This window comes from Rhamphochromis sp. 'chilingali' (genome assembly GCF_963969265.1).
Source record: "Rhamphochromis sp. 'chilingali' genome assembly, chromosome: 1".
Taxonomy (NCBI): domain Eukaryota; kingdom Metazoa; phylum Chordata; class Actinopteri; order Cichliformes; family Cichlidae; genus Rhamphochromis; species Rhamphochromis sp. 'chilingali'.
Genome location: NC_137929.1, coordinates 40,309,981 through 40,332,854, shown reverse-complemented (window position 1 = coordinate 40,332,854; position 22,874 = coordinate 40,309,981). Strand labels below are relative to the sequence as shown.

At 41.4% G+C, this 22,874-nt stretch overlaps 2 protein-coding genes, 1 long non-coding RNA gene and 1 pseudogene across 4 annotated transcripts in view; 1 reads left to right on the top strand and 3 right to left on the bottom strand.

Annotated features, from left to right (window-relative positions):
• The window catches only part of LOC308392411 (tripartite motif-containing protein 16-like), a 49,832-nt gene extending 33,191 nt beyond the window's left edge, over window positions 1–16,641 (bottom strand). Inside the window, exon 1 of the mRNA XM_080875440.1 lies at window positions 16,534–16,641. The gene's annotated coding sequence lies outside the window, so the exon portion shown is untranslated. The remainder of the gene's footprint in view (window positions 1–16,533) is intronic.
• LOC308408178 (GTPase IMAP family member 7-like) lies at window positions 7,247–9,738 on the bottom strand (annotated as a pseudogene). The gene is made up of 2 exons: window positions 9,720–9,738; window positions 7,247–8,222 (listed from the first exon to the last, which is right to left on the bottom strand). The product of its transcript is annotated as a GTPase IMAP family member 7-like (transcript).
• On the bottom strand, window positions 9,533–16,449 carry LOC308392428 (tripartite motif-containing protein 16-like). The gene is made up of 7 exons (XM_080875475.1): window positions 15,846–16,449; window positions 14,294–14,668; window positions 14,101–14,196; window positions 13,590–13,823; window positions 10,964–11,126; window positions 10,816–10,875; window positions 9,533–10,718 (listed from the first exon to the last, which is right to left on the bottom strand). The coding sequence occupies exons 1-7, from the start codon at window positions 16,083–16,085 to the stop codon at window positions 10,192–10,194; spliced, it is 1,695 nt and encodes a 564-aa protein (XP_080731601.1). The 5' UTR covers window positions 16,086–16,449; the 3' UTR covers window positions 9,533–10,191.
• LOC308392439 lies at window positions 16,638–18,294 on the top strand. The gene is made up of 3 exons (XR_013970805.1): window positions 16,638–16,765; window positions 16,841–16,916; window positions 17,781–18,294. It is a non-coding gene; the product is annotated as an uncharacterized lncRNA (long non-coding RNA).
• The last annotated feature ends 4,580 nt before the right edge of the window (window positions 18,295–22,874 follow it).

Here is a 22,874-nt window from a genome sequence, read left to right as displayed (position 1 = left end):
ACAACTTGTAGTTAATGAGTCCTCCCAGGTTCAACTTTATATTGCTTGAGCTTCCCCCTCTATTTGTGCTTCTTTTCTTGTTAATAACTTCCCTTCTCTGAGTAATCTTTGTTACATCAACAGACCTACAAATGTCTGACCTCTAAATAAAATCAATAATAAACCATGATTCACTATGGCAACATGGAAATAAAGAACAGAGTTTTAATTTTAATCCACCTAAGCGAAGAAAATGAACATGTGTCAGTGCTGAGCAACATGCTTACCTTAACAAAACAGGAAGGAAAGAAATAAAAAAATGACAAACTATATCATCATTATTAATGAAATAGAAGTTCAAAATATATCATTTATTTTTATACTTTTTGTGGTCATCATTTACCCAGCTTAAATGCATTTTTGAAGTTTTTAAATCTAATTATTCAGCTGTAATCTGACAAATTGTAGGAGATGAAAACTGAAGGTAAAAGTGTGGAGAAACAGGACAGACACAGTTTAATGCACCTGTGATATTAGTTGCCCAGACAAGAAAAGACTCCAGGGTTGATCCGCCCTCAAGTCAGATCTTTTATAACCGTTTGCTTGTTTTAACTATATTTTTTCATCAAAAATGTATTCTTAAAATTTCATTTTAAGAATATAATTATTTCTGTCATTACTAGATAAAATCCTTGAGATGGTTTAAAGGAAAACTCTGCTATAATGTTTCCCAGCCTAACCAGATCATGTTTTCTTAATAGATAGAATTAATACAATCAATAGTTTTATATTTAACAAAAAAAGAAGAAATTAAATCTCTGTATTTGAAACACTATCCATTTTAAAAACACAAAAGTAAAGCCAAAAATGTTAGCAACAATGTCTTAACTGCTTTTTTTTTTATTAAGAGCCAGCCTCAACTAGATCTATATTATAACTCATACCACCCATTACAGGGATGTAAGTGATTACACCATTGTTGCCAGTGTTACAATAATTTTAATAGAAATAGTCGAGTTGAATCGCTGAAAGCAGAAATTCTGTTGGTACAGGTTGATTCACTGTACGCAACAGCTTTCAGCTACCTTAACAGCTACATCCATCACTTGTACTACTCCATCTATTGCCTCCGCAACTACTCCAGCAGCTCCTTCTACTACTTCCATTTCCACTCCTTCAATTGAAGCTTCAGCCATGCCCTCTACCACCGCTGTTACTGAAAGAGCTTCCCCCACTGCAGACAACGCTACCTCCTCAGCCGCCTCCTCTGCTGCTGACAGCACCGCCCCAACTGTTTCTTCTTCGACTGCTGTTGTCAACGCAGCTGCTCCTTCTCCTTCTGCCAGTACTGCTGCCACTTCTGGTGTTTCTCCTGTCATTGATGTTGTCATCTCTTGTGTCATTTCCACTTTTACTTGCTCAGTTTCTTCTTCTTCTACTGGCACATCTGTTTCTATAGTTGGTAAAACTTCTGCAGTCCCAGTTTCTTCTTCGACTAGTTCCTCTGTTCCATCTTCTGCTTCTGCATCTTCGGCTTCTTCTTCCAGTGTCGCTGCTTCGTCTGTTATTGATGCGCTCACTTCCTCTTCATTTGTCTTCCTAAAAATTTTAAGTAGTTTTGAGAGAATATCAGCTCCCGTTTTTGCTCCAGCGACGCTCCTTTCCACTGCTGTTTCTTTTGTTGGAGTTCCTTTATTCGGTGTAGATACTGACTGTGTTTGTGCTTTTCCTCCTGCCTTTACCGCAGTTACTCCTGTACTTGTTTCTTCCTTTGACACTGTTTCTATTCTCTTCTTCCTTGCTGCTTGTTTGATTGTACTGACTCCTTTTATAGCTAGAGGTACAAGTGGAGCAAACTCCAATCCACCAAGCAAAGCTGCAATTAGCAGACCTTTACCTGCGATGCGTGCAAATTTAGCCACGTGCTGTTTATAGACTCCACTTTTAGCTCTTTCCCTGGCTTCTTCTGAAGACATAGTCTGTGATGTTTGTTTAATACGCTCTGCCTCTTTCTGTATTTCTGTCTCTACTGCTTGTAGTAGGTCATTAGTGTAATATCCACCTTTGTTTTCCATCACTACATCATCAATGGTTTTGAGAAGCTGTTCCACTTGGAACTTGTTGCTCCTGTATTCATTCTTTGCCTCATTATTCCAGTATTTATTATCTATAACGTGGCATCGGCCTCCACACTTCTGAATGAGATCAGCCAGGCATTTGCTCTGACTGACGAACTCTTCAATTTTCATTTCCTCCAGCAGTTGGTCACCGTGAGTGAAAAGAATTACAGCATATCGTAAAACCTCCTCGGAGAAATACTGGAACATGTTTTCGATGACAGACTTTTCATGATCTGTGAATTTCTCCACTTTAAGAACAACGATAAAGGCATGAGGCCCAGGAGCGCACTCAACAATACATTGCAGTATGTTGGGCTTCATGTCCTCTTCTGATCCGCTTGTGTCAAAGAAGCCGGGCGTGTCAACCAAAGTTATGGATCTTCTGTTAATGAGTTTGGACTTGGAAATGCAAAAGCTAGTCTCTGAGTCAGGGGAATGGCCCATTTTGAACGTGGATTCTCCAAATAAAGTGTTTGCAACACTGCTTTTTCCAGCTCCCGTTTTCCCGAGGAGGACAATCCTCCGTGTTGGTGGCACTACAAAAAAAAAAAGGTTTCAGAGTATTTTTTTAGTTTTTACCATTTTGTTTATTGCATCATTTCTAATGTTGCAACTGTTATCGGCAAGTTATTTTTCAACTCTATTCCTCAGAGACAAAAATGCTTCATGCAAGCATGACAGTCTCAGTCAGTAATCATATTACACTCTGCTCACTTGCTGTAAAAGTATATTATCTATGTCTCTGTCAAGTTTATAGAGAAAATTTAAAGTTCATAGAAATTAGAACTAGAAATGTAGGACATTATGTCTTACACATTACCTACATATATAATATCTTGGGATTACATTGCCACAGCCTCTTCACAATGCATAACTTCAACATTATGCACTCCACACTGTATATAAATGCCACTTGTTTTGCACATATTCAACTCTGTATATTTTATATATTTTATTATTATTATTATTTTTTTTTTTTTATTTTTTTTTTTTACTATTTAATTTGTAAAAATGTGTATACACACACACACACACACACACACGTAGGAAAATATTTAGTATACACATCCAGAAATGCATACACTATTATATATTGTACATATATTTATTAGTTTCAGGTTGGCCATTCTTGTATTTTGCTCGTTTGTGTTGTTGTGTTTGCACATCTCTGTTGCTTGTGGGGCTCGCACACAAGAATTTCACTCGCATGTGCTGTGCCAGTGTGCCTGCACATGTGATGTGACAATAAAAAAGTGATTTAATATAGTTCCAGCTTTCCTTATACTGCACTTTACCATCCAGAGTGAATCATCATTATGGATATTTATTAAATAACCTGAGACTAGGACACAGCATAATGTTGCATAATGTGAGCCAACTGGAAGCAACAAAAAAAAGAATACATCGTTAACATAGAATAAATTAGCACAGTTGATAGAATTGCTTTTATTTTCTTGAATTATTAACACAACTTTAGTCACAACGATGCAAATAAAATTTGTATTGCAGTATCTGGAAAAAAGATATTGTGTGATGAATAAAGTAGCTGCAAATGTACATGGATGATAATAGAAACAAACTTAACTTACCATTCATGTTGGCAAGAAAGAGAAGTGCAACAGGCGGATAGATCCTCAAGTCTAAGTGTTTGATGTCCCTTACTTATCTGTGCTTGCATTTGGTTGCCTCTACCTTTACTTACAAACTTATACTGATTGACTTCCTTATTGGCTGACAGATGCTGAACTGCATTAACCTGTGAATGTGAGACGAGAGACAAAGTTTAATCAGATTAGCCTACAGATATCTTATGGTCCCACTATTGAAACTCAGTTTCACTGAAATACCTGGCACATCCCAGCCACTGCTATCCGGCTCCAATGGCTACTGGATATTTACACTATCAGTCAGTTTAGACACACCTTCTCATTTAATGTTTTTTTCTTTATTTTCATGATTATTTATATTGTGATCTCACTGAACGCATCTAAAGTATGAATGAAATATGTAATTATGTAGTAAACAAAAAAGTGTCAACAAACAAAAACTCAAAAGATGTTTTATATTTTAGATTCCTCAGAATAGCCACCCACTGCTTTGATTACTTTGATTACAGATTTCCACTGGTCTAATGTCCATTCCTTGTGTTTCTTAGCCCAAACAAATCTCTTCTGCTTGCTACTTTTCTTTAGTTGTGGTTTCTTAGCTGCTATTTGACCATAAAGGCCTGATTTGCGCTGTCTCCCCAGAACAGTTCATGTAGAGATGTGTCTGGTACTGGAATTCTGTGTGGCATTAATATGGGCTCTACTCGGAGGTGCGGTTAAAAAGTGGAGCGGAAAAAAACCCATTAAATGAGAAGGTGTGTCCAACCTTTGGCTGGTAGTGTATATATCTATTTAGATTAATTTCACCTTTAACTTATTAGTTGCATCTTCTTATACTGCACCATCAGGATCTCCTGGTGTTGGTAATGCCATTATTAAGTTTGTATTCTATATTATATATCTTGTTTCACTGCAACCTGGCGACAGCATACAACACAGATACTAGTACACTTGCAAACACACTCGTGGCCAGTTAAGTGGTGATGAGCAACTATTTGGTTCAGAAAAGACAAATTCTCTGTGAAGCAGAAGTGAAATGCCCAGAAACTACCCTATAGGTGCAACTTTTATCATATTTAGAGATCAAAGTTACGTGCCCAACTCATACCTCTAAAGTACATCAGAGCATTCAAACCCATAAACTATGATAATAAAGATACACTGATTAAAATAATTCCCGTAATCCATATCTTTAATTACACAGCATGCCTGACTAAGACTGAAAATAAAACTAAAGGTTTGTCTTACAGCCCTTTACACAGAAAGAAAAACTGTAATAATGAGATGTGTGGACATTGTTGGTTGTTCTAACAATAAAGTTCTGGAGTACAGAACAGATAAGGTAAAACAACATTGCAAACAGAGGCTGAAAGACTACTCCTGATGCACGAGGCTCATGTGGAAAGGTACGGACAGAGTACTACAATTGTCCTTGGACCCACTAGTAGGCCTCTGTGTGTCAGAATCGACACTCTGGACCATATCATGATTTACACTGACATTTCTTTTTATTCCTACATGATTTTCCCAATCATTGGGGTTGAAGAAGAAGGCTATGTCTGATCACAGTATGACAATCATGAGTATGTATAGTCTTCAATGTAAAATTCTTTTATTCCTTTAAGACTTTATGAACGTTGGACACATAAGCCAAAAGTGAAATGTGATGATAATATGACAAAGGTCAATGTGAGGTGGGGCCTGGTCTCTTATCTACTTAAGTAAACTACGATATCACGTTGGATCTATTACAAATGACATCTTGTGTAACAGGATCATACAGAGGCCAAAGGAATGATATACCTCTAATGTTGGACACCATATCTGGTAGATATGATAGATACTTTGAAAAACAAAAGAATCTATAATTCTCTGATATTGTTGAATTGAAATTTCAGGCTGTATGTATTAGTTATTTGTGTGATAGAGAGATGATAGTGAAATAGTACAGCATAGGAGTGGACTTATGTAGTACACATAAGGAACAGAGGTCACTGACTTAGACACAAGATCTGCCCCTGTAGTATAAATATAAACAGTCAGTCTGTCCATACATACATACTCTACATCTTATCTAGGTTTGGGTGGTGGGGGCAGCAGTCCAAGCTTCTCCCCAGCCACCTCCTCTAGCTCTTCCATGAAACAGAGCCAGCTGAAAGATATATTCTGATCAGTACGCTGTGGGTCCAGGACGAAACAACCCACCTAGCGGGTGTCTCCTTCTTAGATGCTTGCACCACGTTAACTGTTTTATTTTCAGCATGGAGAAATAACATCTCCGCTTCTCACCATATTTCAGAGACAAAGCCCACACACCCTGCTTATTTCTGGTGCGTGTATCTACTTGTACTCAGAAAAAAAAGAGAAGATTAAGTGACATGGTTACATTGTTAAAACAACTCCTCCCAGAACTATATTTACTATTTAAATAAAAGTGACTTGACTTGATTTATCTGACTTACTTTGTCAAAGACTTGTCTATTTGTCCGTGGCTTATGTGCTGACATGCTGAATGTGGTTGTGTTTACATAATGGGCACACAGGTTTGGGATAGAAGAAAGGATTAAGGGGGTGGTGTCTGCGTCTTTTAATAGATGATACTGTGACTGTGATTTGAAAGAAATGAAAGAAAGAAGGAAATTTGTGTTTACAGGCTTTATAATGAAAAACCGGTATTAATTGTGTCCTTATCATATGCATGTCTTTCTAGTATACTGGGGTTTCTCATAATAATAATGGAAAGTTGGACCGTCTGTCTTTCATAAACAAACAGAGTGGAGACATCTTAAAAGCTTGTAAAAGGAGTTATTTAAAAAACATACCAATCTTTAGGAGAGACAATGTAATACATTTTATTAAAATAGCAAATACTATAAATACCAAATCACGGTATATTATAACCAGCTCCCAGGTTGATATAATATTGTTCACCCTAAGAAACGACAAAGATTCATCAATAGTTTTTTTTTTTATTGCTGGAAGAAAAGAAAAGAAATAAATTCAGATATATACATTTCCGTTTAATATGTACCTGTTTCATTGAATTGTAGTATGACATAATCAAGTTTAAATCAAAGCATTTACACAAGTTCACTCCTGAAGGTCTTAAAATGTGTGTTTATTTATAAGTTGCTTAAAATATTTTTTCAAATCCATAGTAATTTATTATTCTGCTTACAGCTGACAGAAATGATTAAGAAGTGAATACCAACAAATATAATGTTTTACAAATATATTGTTTTACATCTGTGTTTATTGATGTACTTTGATAGATTGTAAAAAAAAAAAATGCATCAGCATCTATAACCAATTGTATAAAGAAAATTATTCTTGAAAAGTACCTGTACTTGCTAATATTTAACTAGAACAAAGTAGTGTAAGTGTTTAGCAAATGCTACTTTTCCTTGACTAAATACCTAAATAGTTCCTCTACTGCCACTATCTCTACTTATAACGTAATTACACAAGTCATAAGAAAACAACACTCCTTTCTCTGCTTTCTTTGCTTTCCACTCTCTGTCGTTGTCATGATCCTAACAACTATTTAACAGTGTGTTCCAGGACAGCTTTAGCAGCTTTCTGAAAGGCTTCCGATGCACTTTCTGATTGTTCAGCTGCAGCATATCCTAACCGACCTCCCTCTAACCCTTTCTGTATAGCAGCCAGTGATACTGTTGCATCTGTCTGCACCTGCAGATTCAAAAAAGTTGATGTGACCATCTTTGCCACACCAAGAAAGGCTCCAACCAATACGCCTGTTGCTGTACCTGCAAATATAATCAGCAGCTTGTTCATCACACCCTTTTTAGCTTCAGTGGCAATCTGTTCAACCGACATGTTTGCTGATGACTTTTTAATAAGCTCTTCCTCTTTCTGTAGTTCACTTTCTATCTTTTGTAGCATCTTATTGGTGTAGCAGCTTCCATTGTTTGCCTCACTTATCTTGTCTATTATCCTGAGTATCTCTGCTACTTGGAACCGATTGCTCCTGTAGTCATCTTCTTTGTTGTTTTTCCAGTATTTATTATCAACAACATGGCATCTGCCTCCACACTTCTCCACCAGATTGCTGAGCTCTTTGTTATGACTGATGAATTCCTCGATTCTCGTTCCCTCTGGGAGCTGGTCGCCATGAGTGAAGACAACGGCAGCGTATTTCATAGCATCTTCAGAGAAATCTTGACATATTCTTTTGATTACATCTTGCTCCTGCTGTGTAAATTTCTCCACTTTGAGGACGATGAGAAAAGCATGAGGTCCGGGAGCGCACTCTGTCATGCACCTCACTATCTCATCCCTGAGTAATTGCTCAGACATGCCTGTGTCAAAAATACTACGAGTGTCAATAAAACTGATGTTATTTTCATTTACAGACTTAATTACTAAATGGGTTGGATTCTTTCAGAAACGGGTAAATGGCATACGTCGAAGACATTCTCTCCCAGTATGGTGTTGGCCAGACTGCTTTTCCCAGCCCCAGTTTTTCCAAATATCACAACCCTCTTTAAATTCAGTGCTAGAAGAAAAGAAACACTTGTGTAAATGAAGGGACGTAGAGGCCAATTTCAAAATGTCTTGTTGAGCTTGCTGCTGAATAATCCACTGGTTATGTTTTAGTTTATGTGTTTGCTTGAGTAGATGTATTTTCTCTGAAATTTCCTGCTATTACATCTGCAGTCAAAATGTTTAAATGGATATTTAGAGGATGTGTGCTCATGATATTCACCACTGATACCTGGGTTACTGGCCTTAATTTGTTAACTAGAAATAAGTGATGAGAAAATGATGGGAAATGCATTAATTGTGCATGTGTAAATCAAACTAATACTAATACCTCTACTGCTACCACTAATAATAAAAAACAAACACTAAATCCTTCTCTTGTGCTGTTTTGTAGTAGTGTATACACCTGAGACTGTCACCTGTCTGTCTTGCACTCCCTCTCTTTTTCTTTCGCTCTGATTGTGTAATAAAAGTATGAACATGTGTTTATAAGTTACACTTGTGTTTGAATCCTGCAGCTTATCACACATTTGAGATATATATATTATATATATATATATATTATATATATATATATATATATATATATATATATATATATCTATATAGATATATATATCTATATAGATATAGATATATATATATATATATATATCTATATCTATATATATATATATATATATATATATATATATATCTCAAATGTGTGATAAGCTGCAGGATTCAAACACAAGTGTAACTTATAAACATAGATATATCTATAGATATATCATAATAATCTAACAATAACTATAATATTGGCCATATTATATTTACATTACCACAGTGAGATGACTTTAGTCTCATGAACAACATTAACTAGTTGTTATTTACTAACTAATCTTAAATGACTGTTCAGCACAGAAATGAAGCCCAACAATCATGTTTTACAGTCCCGTGGTCTCAGCCTCAGATACTCAACTAATCAAAGTGATGTCATGAAAAAAAAAATGAATGACCAAAAAAACAAAACAAAAAAAACCCAACATTTTTTCTCCTTCATCTCTGTCACACAGTGCTGTATGAAACGTTTCTCATGGTTAGTATCATGGTTGCTTGGCATCCTGAGCAGCACGACGAAGGCTAGACCGTTCACAAGCCTCTCACTTCTGCACTTCCCGTACTTATAGTACGCACCGTCTGTAGTACCCGTACTGCGCGTACTCCCAAGCGTGCGGTCCCTTAATTGGGATACAGCCGGAGAGAGCGGGCAAACACCCCACACACTCCCACAGCATCACAAGATGTAACACAGATCATGGACAAACAAGTCATTCACAACAGTTTAAATATTGGCAATCATTTTTATTTATTGATTTATTTTTAGCACAACCTCAGATAAACAGGAAAGGAATCCTATGAAAGCAGTCTAAAAACAGTTAAAAATTAAAAATACAGAACCATTAATTTGACAAACCTTAGAGAAATGAGTGCAGTACCTTTGGAAAAGTGTCACAAAAGCCACACTAACCTTTATCCTGCTTTCCCATCTTCTAGACTTTGGTCATAGTTCAATACAGCATCAATGTAGCTATAGCTGACTGCAAAGCTGACTTCATCTGAACCCATTCATCATTAGTACAATAAGCCCTATGCGCAGTATGTTGTCAACTTTATCCCCCCCCCCCAGAAATTAAAGAAGTAAAATGGAAAGAAAACAATGAAGTACATGCAAGTGAAAAAGTCAATTTAAACTCAATAACACTAACAAGCAAACAAAAACAAACAACTGTTAAGCATAGATTAATTAGAGCAACAAAATCTTCCAATGTCCTTTGTCACAGTGGAGCACCTGGTATTTCTTTCAACATCCAAACAGTGCGAGTCATTCAGTATTTAGCAAATAAGTGTCAAACAAGTTTGATGAGCTCACAGGTTTCTTCACTGCTTATTTTAGGTCTTGAAAGACATTAATCAACATGGTAGAGGTGAAAAAGTTGGCATCACAACTTCTTCACTTCTGCATAACAGCCAGAGCTTCCTTCCTTCAGCCCAAGGCCAGGATAGAGAGGCTGAGTAAATACTGTGCACACTTTGTGAAGCAGAGTCATGGTGTCAGAGATGCTGTAAAACGACAGAGTACCTGACCTGTAATCCAGGTACACGCCAATCTGAGAGGTACGAGGACCTGACACCGCCTTGGTTACTGAGTCATGTCTGAAAGTATAACCATCTGCAGAGCACTCCAAACACCAGGACTTGTCATTCTTCCCAAATTCTGACTCAGATAATTTCCGGCTGATGTTTTTGTAAGACGCTGCCAATGACCAGGCGCCACCACTCCAACTGACCTCCCAATAGCACCGCCCTGTTAAACCCTCTCTGCACAGCACCTGCTTCACACCTCCAAACCTGTCCAAGTGAGATAAATAATATTTCTCTTTGGAGTCACTCGTCACTCGTTTAGATTCTTGTGAAATGACAAAGCAGTTGTTGACCGAGTTGGGATCCAGTGTTAGAGGACAGTGATCTGATAGACAAGCAAACCAGGAATATCATCAGCCTTCTAGTATTTATTAAGTGATTACTTCATTTATATAATGATCTGCCTTAACAGTTTTACTTACAGCGCAATAACTCTCCCCTGGTCTTTGGCACAGGTGGCAGCACAACATCTGTAACAGACACTAACAGGGGAAAAATATATTTATATATAAAATGTAACAGACAACAGAGGAACTGGTACTCAGCTTATTTAATATATCCTTCAGCCACCTGTGGCAGAGATCTCAGGCCATTTGGTCTCCAGAAGGTTTTTCATGTCATATGTCAGGTCAGACACATAGTCAGTCACCGCTTCCATTGAACGTTTAGGATGAACAACAGCGCCTGTTGGCAGGTCTGGCGATTCACATGAGATTGAGAGAGACTGGAAGATCTAGAGGAAAAATGACAAGTCAGAACAGAAAAAGCATATTAACTGCATGTTACATGGAACATTCTGTCTCAATTCATTATGTTTATATCTTTCCATATACGAGGCACACAACATTCCAAAGTAGTGCAAATCAGGCAGTGGCTTTCACAAAAATTAAAGCTTGGCTGTAATGTTCCCTAGAAGACTTTTCTAATACTTGTGTCTTGCAGCTATAGATGATGATTGTGTCATACTGAAATGAAATAATAGAAGCTGTGTCCCAAAACGTTGGCTGCATCCTCTGGAGGCCGCATTTGAAGGCCGATTACGTCACAGCCAGGCGACGAAGGCTGTCCCAATTCGTTGACTCCTTCAAATGCGGCTGACAAATGCGCATGACAAAAGGGCATCCTCCCCTCCCTCCTTTTCCTCCCCATCCCCAGCTACTTCCCTCTTCCCACTCCACCACACAGGTAGGGCCTTGGGGTGCGGGTGTGTCACAAGGGTGCAGGGGAGACATTCCCCCCCTCTGTCCCATTCTGGCCACCTGTGCCTCAATTTTATCTCACAACTTAGACATCCACATTACTTACACTCTCATAACACACACACACACACACACACAGGGCCTTGAGGGTGGGCACGTTAACGGCGTCCAGTGGACGGTCTGTGTACTCAAACCTACCTCTGGCGCTGGTGCCCACCTCTCAATTTTAAATCCATGTAGACATTGAGGGTTCTCGGGAGGGGCCGTGCTAACACCTGCTGCTCTCTGGCAGCAGCACCATGCTCTCCCTTGTTTTAAATGCACTTTAGAACAACACGCAGCAACACTACACATGAGCGGGAGGAGGGAGGTATGGGGTCTTCACACACCCCCGTTCTCTGCTAGCCATCGGGGCGGGGGGGCTGGGAGGAGATGTTGGCTGTCCGATTGGCCTCCCTGCTGCTGCGGAGCCTGGGACGGTCTGCTTGCCTCCACCCCGGGGGGAAAGGTAACATCTCTTGGGTCTGGGTTCTGTTTCCCCCTCTGGGGGCGAGGGTACCTGGACCCGGGGTATAGAGTATGTTTGGGGAGTGTGATTGTGTGTACATGTCCATTTATGTCAATCCTTATGTTGGGTGAGTACTGAGTGTTTGTATATGTGTGCATGAGGGTGGGAATGCATGTTTGTGTCTGTGTGTGCCTGTTTGTCTGTGTCTAAATGTCAGGTCGGGTCTTAGACTCCACCTCTCTGGGAACTCCCAGGCCCTCCAAGGCCTATCTCCCCTCACCACACTCCCTGCGGTGACTGATGCCCTCAGGGGTCGGTGAATAGGTGGTTCTTGGTGTCCGGGGCTGGGCGCTCAGGTATGTACCAGCTCACTCCCGGTGGCTACCTGGCGGGGCCCGGAGCCTGTTGTTCAGTCAGGCCTCCTCCGGGGTGCGGGGGGCCCTCGGGCCTGCGGTTCGGTTCACTCTGGCACAGCTGGCTGCCGGCAGAGCCGGCGGGCATGCCGGTGCAGCCCCCTCTAGCTTCTGCTCGGTGGCTACTGGGTGACGCCTTGTCTGGGGATCCTCAGTCCTTCCCATGAGGGTGGCATGGATGCCCCTCCGGTGGTCCTCCTTGGGCTCTCGCACTCTGGGGCCTCTGGATGTCTGGGGCCTGGATCTCCTCCATGCCTGCTTCATGCCCTGGGGGACGGGGCTATGGCTCTCTACATCCTCTTGCAGACCATTACATGTGGAAACCATTTGAATACAAGCGCGCTGATCCACACAGGTATGCTTTCTCGCCTGAAAATAACATATTTTCAGGCGAGAAAGTAGCTGTGTAAACTTCAAATATCTGCTTGGTTTATCAAGCCATCCCATATTTGCAAAAGCGTGCCGACGTTTTCGGAGACGTCTGTTACCCACCAGTTCGATAGCAAGCCGTGGGGTTCAATGGTCACTCCAGCAGGCGAGAGCAATGGACTCCCAGCTTCATCGTTTTCAGACCCCCGCTCTTTTGCTACTCAGGTTAAACATGATATAAGTCACTTGGATAACTTAAAAATGTAATTGTTTGCCTTTTATCTGTGTTTTATTTGTTCCGGAGTAAATCGGTTTGGCTGAGATCAAAGTTATTAGATTAAATAAAACTTTATTAATCCATCGGGTGGGTTCCTCACACAGCTGAATAAACGTTGAAAAGAAAACTGATTAAACAGAAGCGTGAGACTGTCGAGAATTTACGCCAGTGTCCTGTTATATTTTAGATAGCAAGGAGCAGACGGCCAAGTTTATTAAACTCCACCGAGACAGCGGTGACGCTAATCAGAAGGCTAGACCGTCCCATTTCACAGCCTCGCACTTCCGGCCTTTGAAGGACCCGGCCCACGTAGACCGCGAAGGCCGGGTCCTCCGAAGGATGCAGCTGACATTTTTGGACACAGCTACAGTGTGTTAGGTGACAATTATAAAAAGAAAGATGGGTAGGTTGAGAACACACAACTTTTTACCTGAATGAAATGAATATGGTCAGCTGTGTGAGAAAGCTGCTCCAGGTCATCATCTCTTCTCCTCAGCTTGGCTATCTCCTCCTTCAGCTGCATCTGCAGATCTTCTGCCTCAGCTATTGCAGTTTTCTGCCGAGTTTCAATCAACTCCTTTATTAAAGCACGTTTGTTTTGGATGGAGGAGATCAGCTCGTCAAAGAGCTCGTCACTGGACTTCACAGCAGTCTGACAACAAATCTGTTTATATATAATGTATAAAGAAGGTTCAGTTTAAAAACATAACATAACATATCAGAAAGTTTTCTGAATTCACTTTGCTCCTGGCAAATAAACATGAATAAAAAATAAATTCAAACAAACGTAACCAGTGTATTAAATACACCAAAATGCAGGAATACGTGTTGCAATTACAGACCGTCATGCTTATCAGCTCTCACTGCCAGATGTCAGAACCTGTACAAAAGACACTGCTGTGGTCAGAGCAGAAACATGTTTTCTAGTCTTATTTCCACACCTCGAAGTCCTTCACAGCTTGGACCAGCTCATTCAGCTCCTCTTGTCTCTCCTGGAATCTCCGCTTGACTGCACTCTGGATCTCACCAAGTTTTACCTGTAAGAAGCAACCACCAATGTGTCATTGTGAATATTTCAGTCACAGGAGTCAAATTCAACCACTCTCCAGATTTACATTGGCTTTTTGCCTCTACCTGCTCCGCAGCTCTTTCTGCTGCAGCTGACACTGTTGAGTGGCGCCTGTGATCGTCCAAGGTGCACAAATAGCAGATACACCTTCGATCAGTCTTACAGTAAACCTCCATCAGCTTGTTGTGCTTCGCACATATTTTTTCCTTAAGTGGCACTGTAGCAGACACCAGCTGGTGAAGCTTCAGCACAGGAAAACTGTGGTGAGGCTCAAGATGAGCAGGACAGTACGATGCCAAGCAGGTCAGGCAAGACATGCTGGCTTTGTTTCTTTTGGTCCCACAACAGAAATCACAGGCAATGTCTGTTGGTCCTGCAGGAGCAAGAGAAGAAGCTGGACGGGCCTGTTGGGTTACTGTCCTCTTCAGCTTCTCTACAACCTACAGTGATCAAATAAAAGCGGTCAAAGGTTTTGCACAACAAACAGAATCAAACTAGAATGGAAAGAGGATGAAGTCAGCAAAAGCATCCCAATTAAGTCCACAAATAGCAAATATACCTTCCATTAGCCTTTATAACTATACAAATTAAAACTATAAAAAAAATCTGTTATTTATTTTAAGACAGCACTATCATTTAGAAAGCATGTGCTATGATGATAATATAATTCATTTAAATATTTTAGGGGTAACAAGAGCAGACAATGCAAACACCCACAAGAAAATCTAATGACATGCCAAAGAAAATATAAAATTATGATTACTGGACACTTTATGAGGTGCATCTGTTCATTTGCTCATTTCAACACAAATATCTAATTAACTAAACACATGGCAGCAACTCGCTGCGTTTAGGCATGTATACATGGTCAAGATCACCTGCTGAACTTCAAACTGAGCAGATGATCTGCAACAGCCACTTCCACAGCAAAGAACACACAACTCAGGCCAGAATTCACACACGCTCACTAAAATTAGACTACTGAAGAAGACTGTCGCTGGTTCTGAAGAACACATTTCTCCTGCAACTTTGGCATGAACAATATAAGAGCATGGATCCATCCTGCTTTGCATCAGTTCCGGTTTGTGTTAGAATGCTGTAGAGGCGATATCCTCTAGCACACTTTGCCTCCCCCAGTCCAAACACAGCATCACCGAAACACCACAGTCTACCAAAGTATTGTTGCCTACCATGTCCATCCTTTTATGACCGCAGCATGTCATCTACTGATGGCTACTTCCAGCAGGCTAACACACCATCTCAAAGCTCAAATCATCTCAAACTGGTTTCTTAAACATAACAATGAGTTCACTGTACTCACTTATACTTATACCAGCTGCCCTTCCTGACTCAACCCAAAGGGATGTGTCTCAGACTAGAATCAAACCAAGCAAACCACCACACCATTAATGAAAATCTGTTTATAAATGTTGTAAATGAAAACAAACTAGAAATTGGATAATGATAATATCAGAAAGAATAATTTAGAAAAAGAAAAATATTTCTCAATAAGTATTTCTCTGAGCTCTGAATATTTTAACTTTAGTTAACTAGCTACCCCAAATAAATGGTAATTTTATTTATTTATTTTCAAAAACGGCACCGTGGATGCATCACCTCAGCCAGCATGTTGTTCCTCCCGAGGACAGGCCTTGGGCTGAAGGCCTCCCTACACTGAGGACAGCTGTACGTTCCCTTCTCCTTTTCCTGGTCCCAGCACCCCTCGATACAGCTTCTGCAGTAAGTGTGTCCACACTGGATGGTGACGGGATCTTTGAGCAGGTCCAGACATACCGAGCAGTAAAACTGATTCGGCTCCAACTCGACGCCACACTGCGGCTGCCACTTCTCTGCCATTTGGATGAAATCCACGCGAAGAACACTTCTCGTTTTCTCTGAAAAAGCGGCGAAGCATGAGGCGGGGCTTCAAAATCCGCGCGTTTCCGACTCATCATTACTGTGGGAGTTACGAACTAGCAGATGAAACCGCTGAACTGCAGATTACGGAAACAATACAAAAATGAAAATACGAGGTTCGACAGCAGACTATGTGAACTAGACGGACAAATTTGGTTGCAAAGTCATTTTGCTATTCCGGAAAAAAAAAGAAGAAAAAGATTAATACCTTTTTCACTTTTACCTTACTTTTTTACCCATTAATTCCGATACACATTTTTTGCCCCAGTGGCCCTGATCCTCTTGAGTACATGTTCAACTAAAACCCTAGCTGTAATTTGAGACCCACCAATTCAAAAGTGCAATCCAATGAAAGGCACCGCAAATAGTCACGGATACTGCAATTCACCTGTGAGTAGTGATATGTCCTGTGTGTCGAAGCTTCGAAGTAGTGACGGCCCACTTAAAGCTGACGCTCTGGGGAGTGTGTCCAAAAAAAATCAAAAAAAAAAAAAATCACCACACTGTTTCAGAAGCATTGTGTCGAAACTTGATTCGTTTGGTCAGAGTCACGTGATCAGTGACGTCTGAAGCTTCATTTAGAACCTAACTGCTTCGGTACCTGATTCATTGGTTTATAAGTAAGTGAAACATTCGTGGGATTTGTGGAGTTTTGATGGTGACAGATAGCAAACCACTGATTTTTCTACCTACAGATATGGAGCCAGCGAGGAAGAGAGGAGGTTCTGTTACGTGGGAGTATTTTATTTTGAGTCGTATTTGGTCAGTCGGGTGAGTTTTCGAGCTTTGTGCTCTTGTTGTTTGCTTTTGTTTTGTGCGTGTTTATTTTATCTGAAAATGTAAAAATCTTAAAATGTCAAAAACCTGCATTTCATAATATAAATATCATTAAATAACTTCCATTTGAGTCTTTACATTTGATATTATACAAAAATTATTTTATTTTTAAAATAATCTTAAAATGTTTTTACATCTCCTCGAGGGCAGGAGGGAATAACACTACTCTGGGAACTCGGTACAGGTGTTCTAAACAGAAAGTTTAATGGCAGCGTTCTCACAAAACAAATAACCCAAATTCAAACAACAAATGTGGGGGAGAAAGGGACAGTTATGTTGTGCCAAAAAAACCCACCAAAAAGACAAAACCAAAACTTAACTGAGCTATTATCCTAGAAAAACAAAAACAGGGGGAAAAGACCCTAATCCTCAACTCAAAACAAGCTCAAAATTACACAGGTGGCACCAACCTACTTACCTAGTGTTTCTAACAAAAGAGGACTCTACGTGAATAAGTGTATGCGGTCCCCAAACTTACCTAGTCCACTTTACTCCCACCACAACCATGAAACAAAGGAAATACACCAGAACAGCTTTACACATGTGCCAAACAATTCAAAGCATGGAAGGAAGAGAGCCACACGTGAGTCTGTTATCAAGGTGTGCACTCCTGGTTTGTCCAATCAAAGCCTCCTTCCTCTAATTAGCTGGAGATCCCCAAATTGACACCAGCCTGCAGTCTGTGTACCTAAGGGAATGGAAAACAAAAGGAGAGGGAAAGAAAACATACAGGCTGCAGACACGTAACAATGTTATTCTGCAAAATGTGCAGCAATTTAATTTATTTATTCTCTTTAGCTGACAGTTTGTGGAACCCAGGAAGACCGTATACCTGCTTCTCTACAGTTTCTGTGGACTCCAGCCTCTTCTATTCCATGTAAGGGGATTTTCTTTAAGGCAGGAGAAATTATCTCCACGAAAAGAAACAGGTTCGGCCATCGCACACTGGCAAGGCAAGTTTATTTATATAGCACAATTCAACAACAAGGTGATTCAAAGTGCTTTACAGAGACATTAAAAAACAAAAACAATAAAAAGCATGATTTAAAATTGATTAAAAAAACAGTAGATAAGATCAGAACAGTAGATAAAAGCAGTAGTTAAAATATAAGTTTTGAAATTTAAGCTTAAAGTGTGGATTTGGTGCTTTATTCAAATGCAGCTGAGAACAGGTGAGTCTTCAACCTGGATTTAAATAAACTGAGTGTTTCAGCTGATCTGAGGCTTTCTGGGAGTTTGTTCCAGATATAAGGAGCATAAAAGCTGAATGCAGCTTCTCCGTGTCTGGTTCTGACTCTGGGAACTGATAAAAGACCGGATCCAGATGACCTGAGGGATCTGGATGGTTCATACTGGGTCAGGAGGTCACTGATGTATTTTGGTCCTAAACCATTCAGAGCTTTATAGACCAGCATCAGAACTTTAAAGTCTATCCTCTGACGGCCAGGCAGCCAGTGTAAAGACCTCAGAGCTGGACTGATGTGGTCCACTTTTTTGGTCTTAGTGAGGACTCGAGCAGCAGAGTTCTGAATGAGCTGTAGTTGTCTGACTGATTTTTTTTTTTTTTAGGTAGACCTGTAAAGATGCTGTTACAGTAGTCAAGCCTACTAAAGATGAATGCATGGACTAGTTTTCCAGCAAAACTAAGACTGACATTTTTCCACTGTCTGTATTCAGACATATGTCATTAAACACTTTGGTCAGAGCGGTTTCAGTGCTGTGGTTCTGTCTAAAACCTGACTGGAAGGCATCATAGCAGTTATTCTGTTTTAAGAAGTAATTGAGCTGTTGAGAAACTGCTTTTTCAATGATCTTACTTAAAAATGGGAGATTTGAGATCGGCCTGTAGTTGTTCATTTGTGTCTTGTCAAGATTGTCCTTTTTCAGTATAGGTTTGATTACAGCAGTTTTTAGTGATTCTGGAAACACACCTGATAATAAAGAAAAGTTGACGATCTGTAACAGGTCTGACTCCAAAGTCTTTGAGACCTTTTTGAAAAAACTTGTTGGCAGGACATCTAAACAGCAAGAGGAGGAGTTCAGTTGACCTAAGATGTCCTCCAGGTCTTTGCTGTTAATAGGGTGAAACTGTTTGATGGTGTTTAAACAGTTTTTCAGTGGACACAGTACATATCCTGGATCTGCTGTTGATGTACCAATTGCTTGTCTAATCTTTTGGATTTTGTCTGTGAAGAATTTGGCAAAGTCATTGCAGGCCATGGTTGAATGAAGTGCAGCTGCCACTGACACAGGAGGGTTTGTTAGCCTGTCAACTGTAGAAAATAAGACCCGAGCATTATGACTGTTTTTGGTGATGATGTCAGAGAAGTAGGACCTTCTTGCACTCCTCAGTTGTAAATTATTATTATTATTATTATTATAATTAAATTATTATTGTGAAGTTTCTCTTTATAGATGTCATAATGAACCTGGAGGTTTTTCTCCATCTGCGCTCAGCTTTCCTACACTCTTTTTTTTTTTTTTTTCCTCCATTTTTCACCAGTGTGGAGTTTCTCCATGGAGACTTTTTCCTTCCAGCGATAACCTTCACCTTAATGGGAGCAATAGTGTCCATTACATTTAACATTTTTGCATTGAAGCTATTGACGAGCTCATTGACTGAACCTCTGGACAGGTCAGGTGTTAATGGGAAGACCTGGTTAAAAATCAAATCAAATCACTTTTATTGTCACATCACATGTGCAGGTACATTGGTACAGCACATGCGAGTGAAATTCTTGTGTGCGAGCTTCACAAGCAACAGAGTTGTGCAAAATACAATAACATAAACAGGCAAAATATACGAATGGCTAAATCTGAAACTAATAAATATATGTACAATATATAATAGTATATGCAAAAAAAAATAAAAATTTCTGGATGTGTATACTAAATGTTTTTCTGTGTGTGTGTGTGTGTGTGTGTGTGTGTGTGTGTGTGTGTGTATACATATTTTACAAATTAAATAGAGTCAACAATAAATAAAATATATAAAAATATACAGAGTTGAGACATGTGCAAAACAGTGGCATTACTGTACAGTATGGAGTGCATAATGTTGAAGTTCCAGTAGTGAAGCTGAGGTGTCTATGACGTGTTCAGCAGTCTGATGGCCTGATGGAAAAAGCTGTCTCTCAGTCTGCTGGTACGGGACCGGATGCTGCAGAACCTCCTTCCTGAGGGAAGTAGTCTGAACAGTTTATGGCTGGGGTGACTGGAGTCCTTGATGATCCTCCCCGCTTTCCTCAGGCACCGCTTCCTGTAGATGTCTTGGAGGGAGGGAAGCTCCATTCAGAGCACCGCACTACTCGCTGGAGAGCTTTGCGGTTGTAGGCGGTGCTGTTGCCATACCAGGTGGTGATGCATCCAGTGAGGATGCTCTCAATGGCACAGTGATAGAAGGTCCTGAGGATGCGGGGGCTCATGCCGAATCTTTTCAGTCTCCTGAGAAAGAAGAGACGCTGTTGCGCCTTCTTCACTGTTTTGTTTATGTGTACTGACCATGTAAGATCCTCAGCCAGATGTACCCCAAGGAACCGGAAGCTGCTCACTCTCTCCACAGCAGCGCCGTTGATGGTGATGGGGGTGTGTACTTCTCTGCACCTCCGGAAGTCCACTATCAACTCCTTTGTCTTTGCGACGTTGAGGGTGAGATGGTTGTCTTGACACCAGTGGGTCAGGGCGCTGACCTCCTCCCTGTAAGCCGTCTCATCACCGTTGGTGATAAGACCCACCACTGTAGTGTCGTCCACAAACTTCACAATGATGTTGGAGTTGTTAGTGGCCGTGCAGTCGTAGGTGTAGAGTGAGTACAGGAGAGGGCTCAGTACACACAGAGGGAGCTGCTCAGTCCTAGATCCTGCAGTTTCCTGTCCAGCTTTGAGGGAACGATGGTATTGAATGCTGAGCTGTAATCTACAAACAGCATTCTCACATACGTGTCTCTCTTCTCCAGGTGTGAGAGGGCAGTATGTAGTGTCAGGGCTATGGCATCATCAGTGGACCTGTTGTGGCGGTATGCGAACTGTAGAGGGTCCAGTGAGTCGGGTAGTGCAGAGCGGATGAAGTCCCTGACCAGCTTCTCGAAGCATTTGCTCACGATGGGGGTCAGGGCTACAGGTCGACAGTCGTTCAATGAGGAGATGGTGGAGGATTTGGGTACAGGGACGATGGTGGCCATTTTGAAGCAGGCTGGGACTACAGACAGAGAGAGGGAAAGGTTGAAGATGTGTGTGAACACTCCAGCCAGCTGAGCCGCGCATGACTTGAGGACGCGGCTGGGAATCCCGTCCGGACCAGTAGCTTTGCGTGCGTTCGCCTTCCTGAAGCACTTCCGCACATCCTCCTCAGACACAGTGTGCGCACTGATGTCATCCGCGGTGCGCACACTGTCCGGTCTCGTGGTGTTCGCTGTGTCGAATCTAGCGTAGAATACGTTTAGATCCTCACACAGAGAGGCCGTGGTCTGCGGTGTGCTGGTTTTCCCTCTAAAGTCTGCGATCATGTTTAGTCCCTGCCACATACTCCGAGGGTTGTCAAACTGTTGCTCCACCCTGTCCCTGTACTCACGTTTGGCTGCTTTGATCGTCTTCCGGAGTTGGTAATGTGCGTGTTTGTAGTCCGATGTGTTCGCGGAGGCAAAGGCGGTGCTCCGTGCCGCGCGAACATCTCCGTTAATCCAGGGTTTTTGATTTGGGAAGGATTTAGCTGTTCTGGATGGGACGACATCTTCCACGCATTTACTGATAAATCCGCAGACTGAGTCTGTGTACTCATCAATGTCCCTAGCAGCCACGTGAAACCTTTCCCAGTCCGCGTGATCAAAACAGTCCCGCAGCGTAGACTCCGATTGGTCCGTCCAACAGTGCACCGCCCTCCGGGTTGGAGCGTCCTGTTTCAGCTTCTGCCTGTAGGCGGGCAGGAGCAGGATGGAGCGGTGATCTGATTGGCCGAATGGGGTGAGGGGGAGGGCTTTGTACGCATCCCGGAAAGAGGTGTAGCAGTGGTCAAGTAGCCGGTCTCCACGAGTGTTAAAATGGATGTGTTGGTGGAGTTTTGGTGAGACTTTCTTCAGGTTTCCCTTATTAAAGTCTCCGGCTGTGATAAACGCTGCCACTGGGTGTGCGGTTTCCTCACTGCTGATCGCGCTGTACAGTTCCCTGAGTGCTCGGTCAGTGTCAGCTTGTGGGGGAATGTAAACAGCCGTAATAATCACTGCTGTAAATTCCCTCGGTAGCCAGAATGGCCGGCACTTAATCATCAGGTACTCCAGGTCCGGTGAGCAGAAGGATTTGACCGGGTGCACGTTCGCATAATCACACCAGCTGTTGTTGATCATGAAACACACACCACCGCCTCTGCTTTTCCCAGTAAGATCCTGTGACCTGTCCGTGCAGTGCACAGAGAACCCCGGTAGTTGTATTGCGGAGTCCGGTACCTTGTCCGATAGCCAGGTTTCTGTGAGGCAGATCACGCAGCAGTCCCGCATCTCTCGCTGGAATGAGATCCGTGCCCGAAGCTCGCATAGCTTGTTCTCCAGAGACTGCACATTAGCCAGTAATAAACTGGGTAACGGTGGTCTGTTAGTGCGCCGTCTCAGTCGAACCAGAACGCCAGATCTTCTCCCTCTGCGTCGGCGTTTGCGGTCTCCAGGGCCAGAGAACAAAGGCGTCTCAGGTGAGATGAATGGGGGGTCTGCGAACGGAGGGTCCGTGTTGCAAAACTTGAACTCCGGAAAGTTATAAGAAAGACCGTCTTTTATGTCCAGTAAGGTTTGTCGGTCGTACACAAGGAGACATGTGCTAGTCGTGAAAAAATAAAGGAAAAGTAGAATTAAACACAGAAAACAGCTGTTGCTTGGGGAGCTCGCGACGAGGCTGCCATACTCGGCGC

What these genes read in the sequence shown, in the direction of transcription:
- LOC308392428 (XM_080875475.1), bottom strand. Translation starts at nt 16,085, where the DNA reads ATGGCAGAGAAGTGGCAGCCGCAGTGTGGCGTCGAGTTGGAGCCGAAT. An exon ending in GGAACAACATGCTGGCTGAG is followed by an intron (nt 14,669 to 15,845) that starts GTGATGCATCCA and finishes TGATCACTGTAG; the next exon opens with GTTGTAGAGAAGCTGAAGAG. An exon ending in GCCTGAGATCTCTGCCACAG is followed by an intron (nt 10,876 to 10,963) that starts GTGGCTGAAGGA and finishes TTCCCCTGTTAG; the next exon opens with TGTCTGTTACAGATGTTGTG.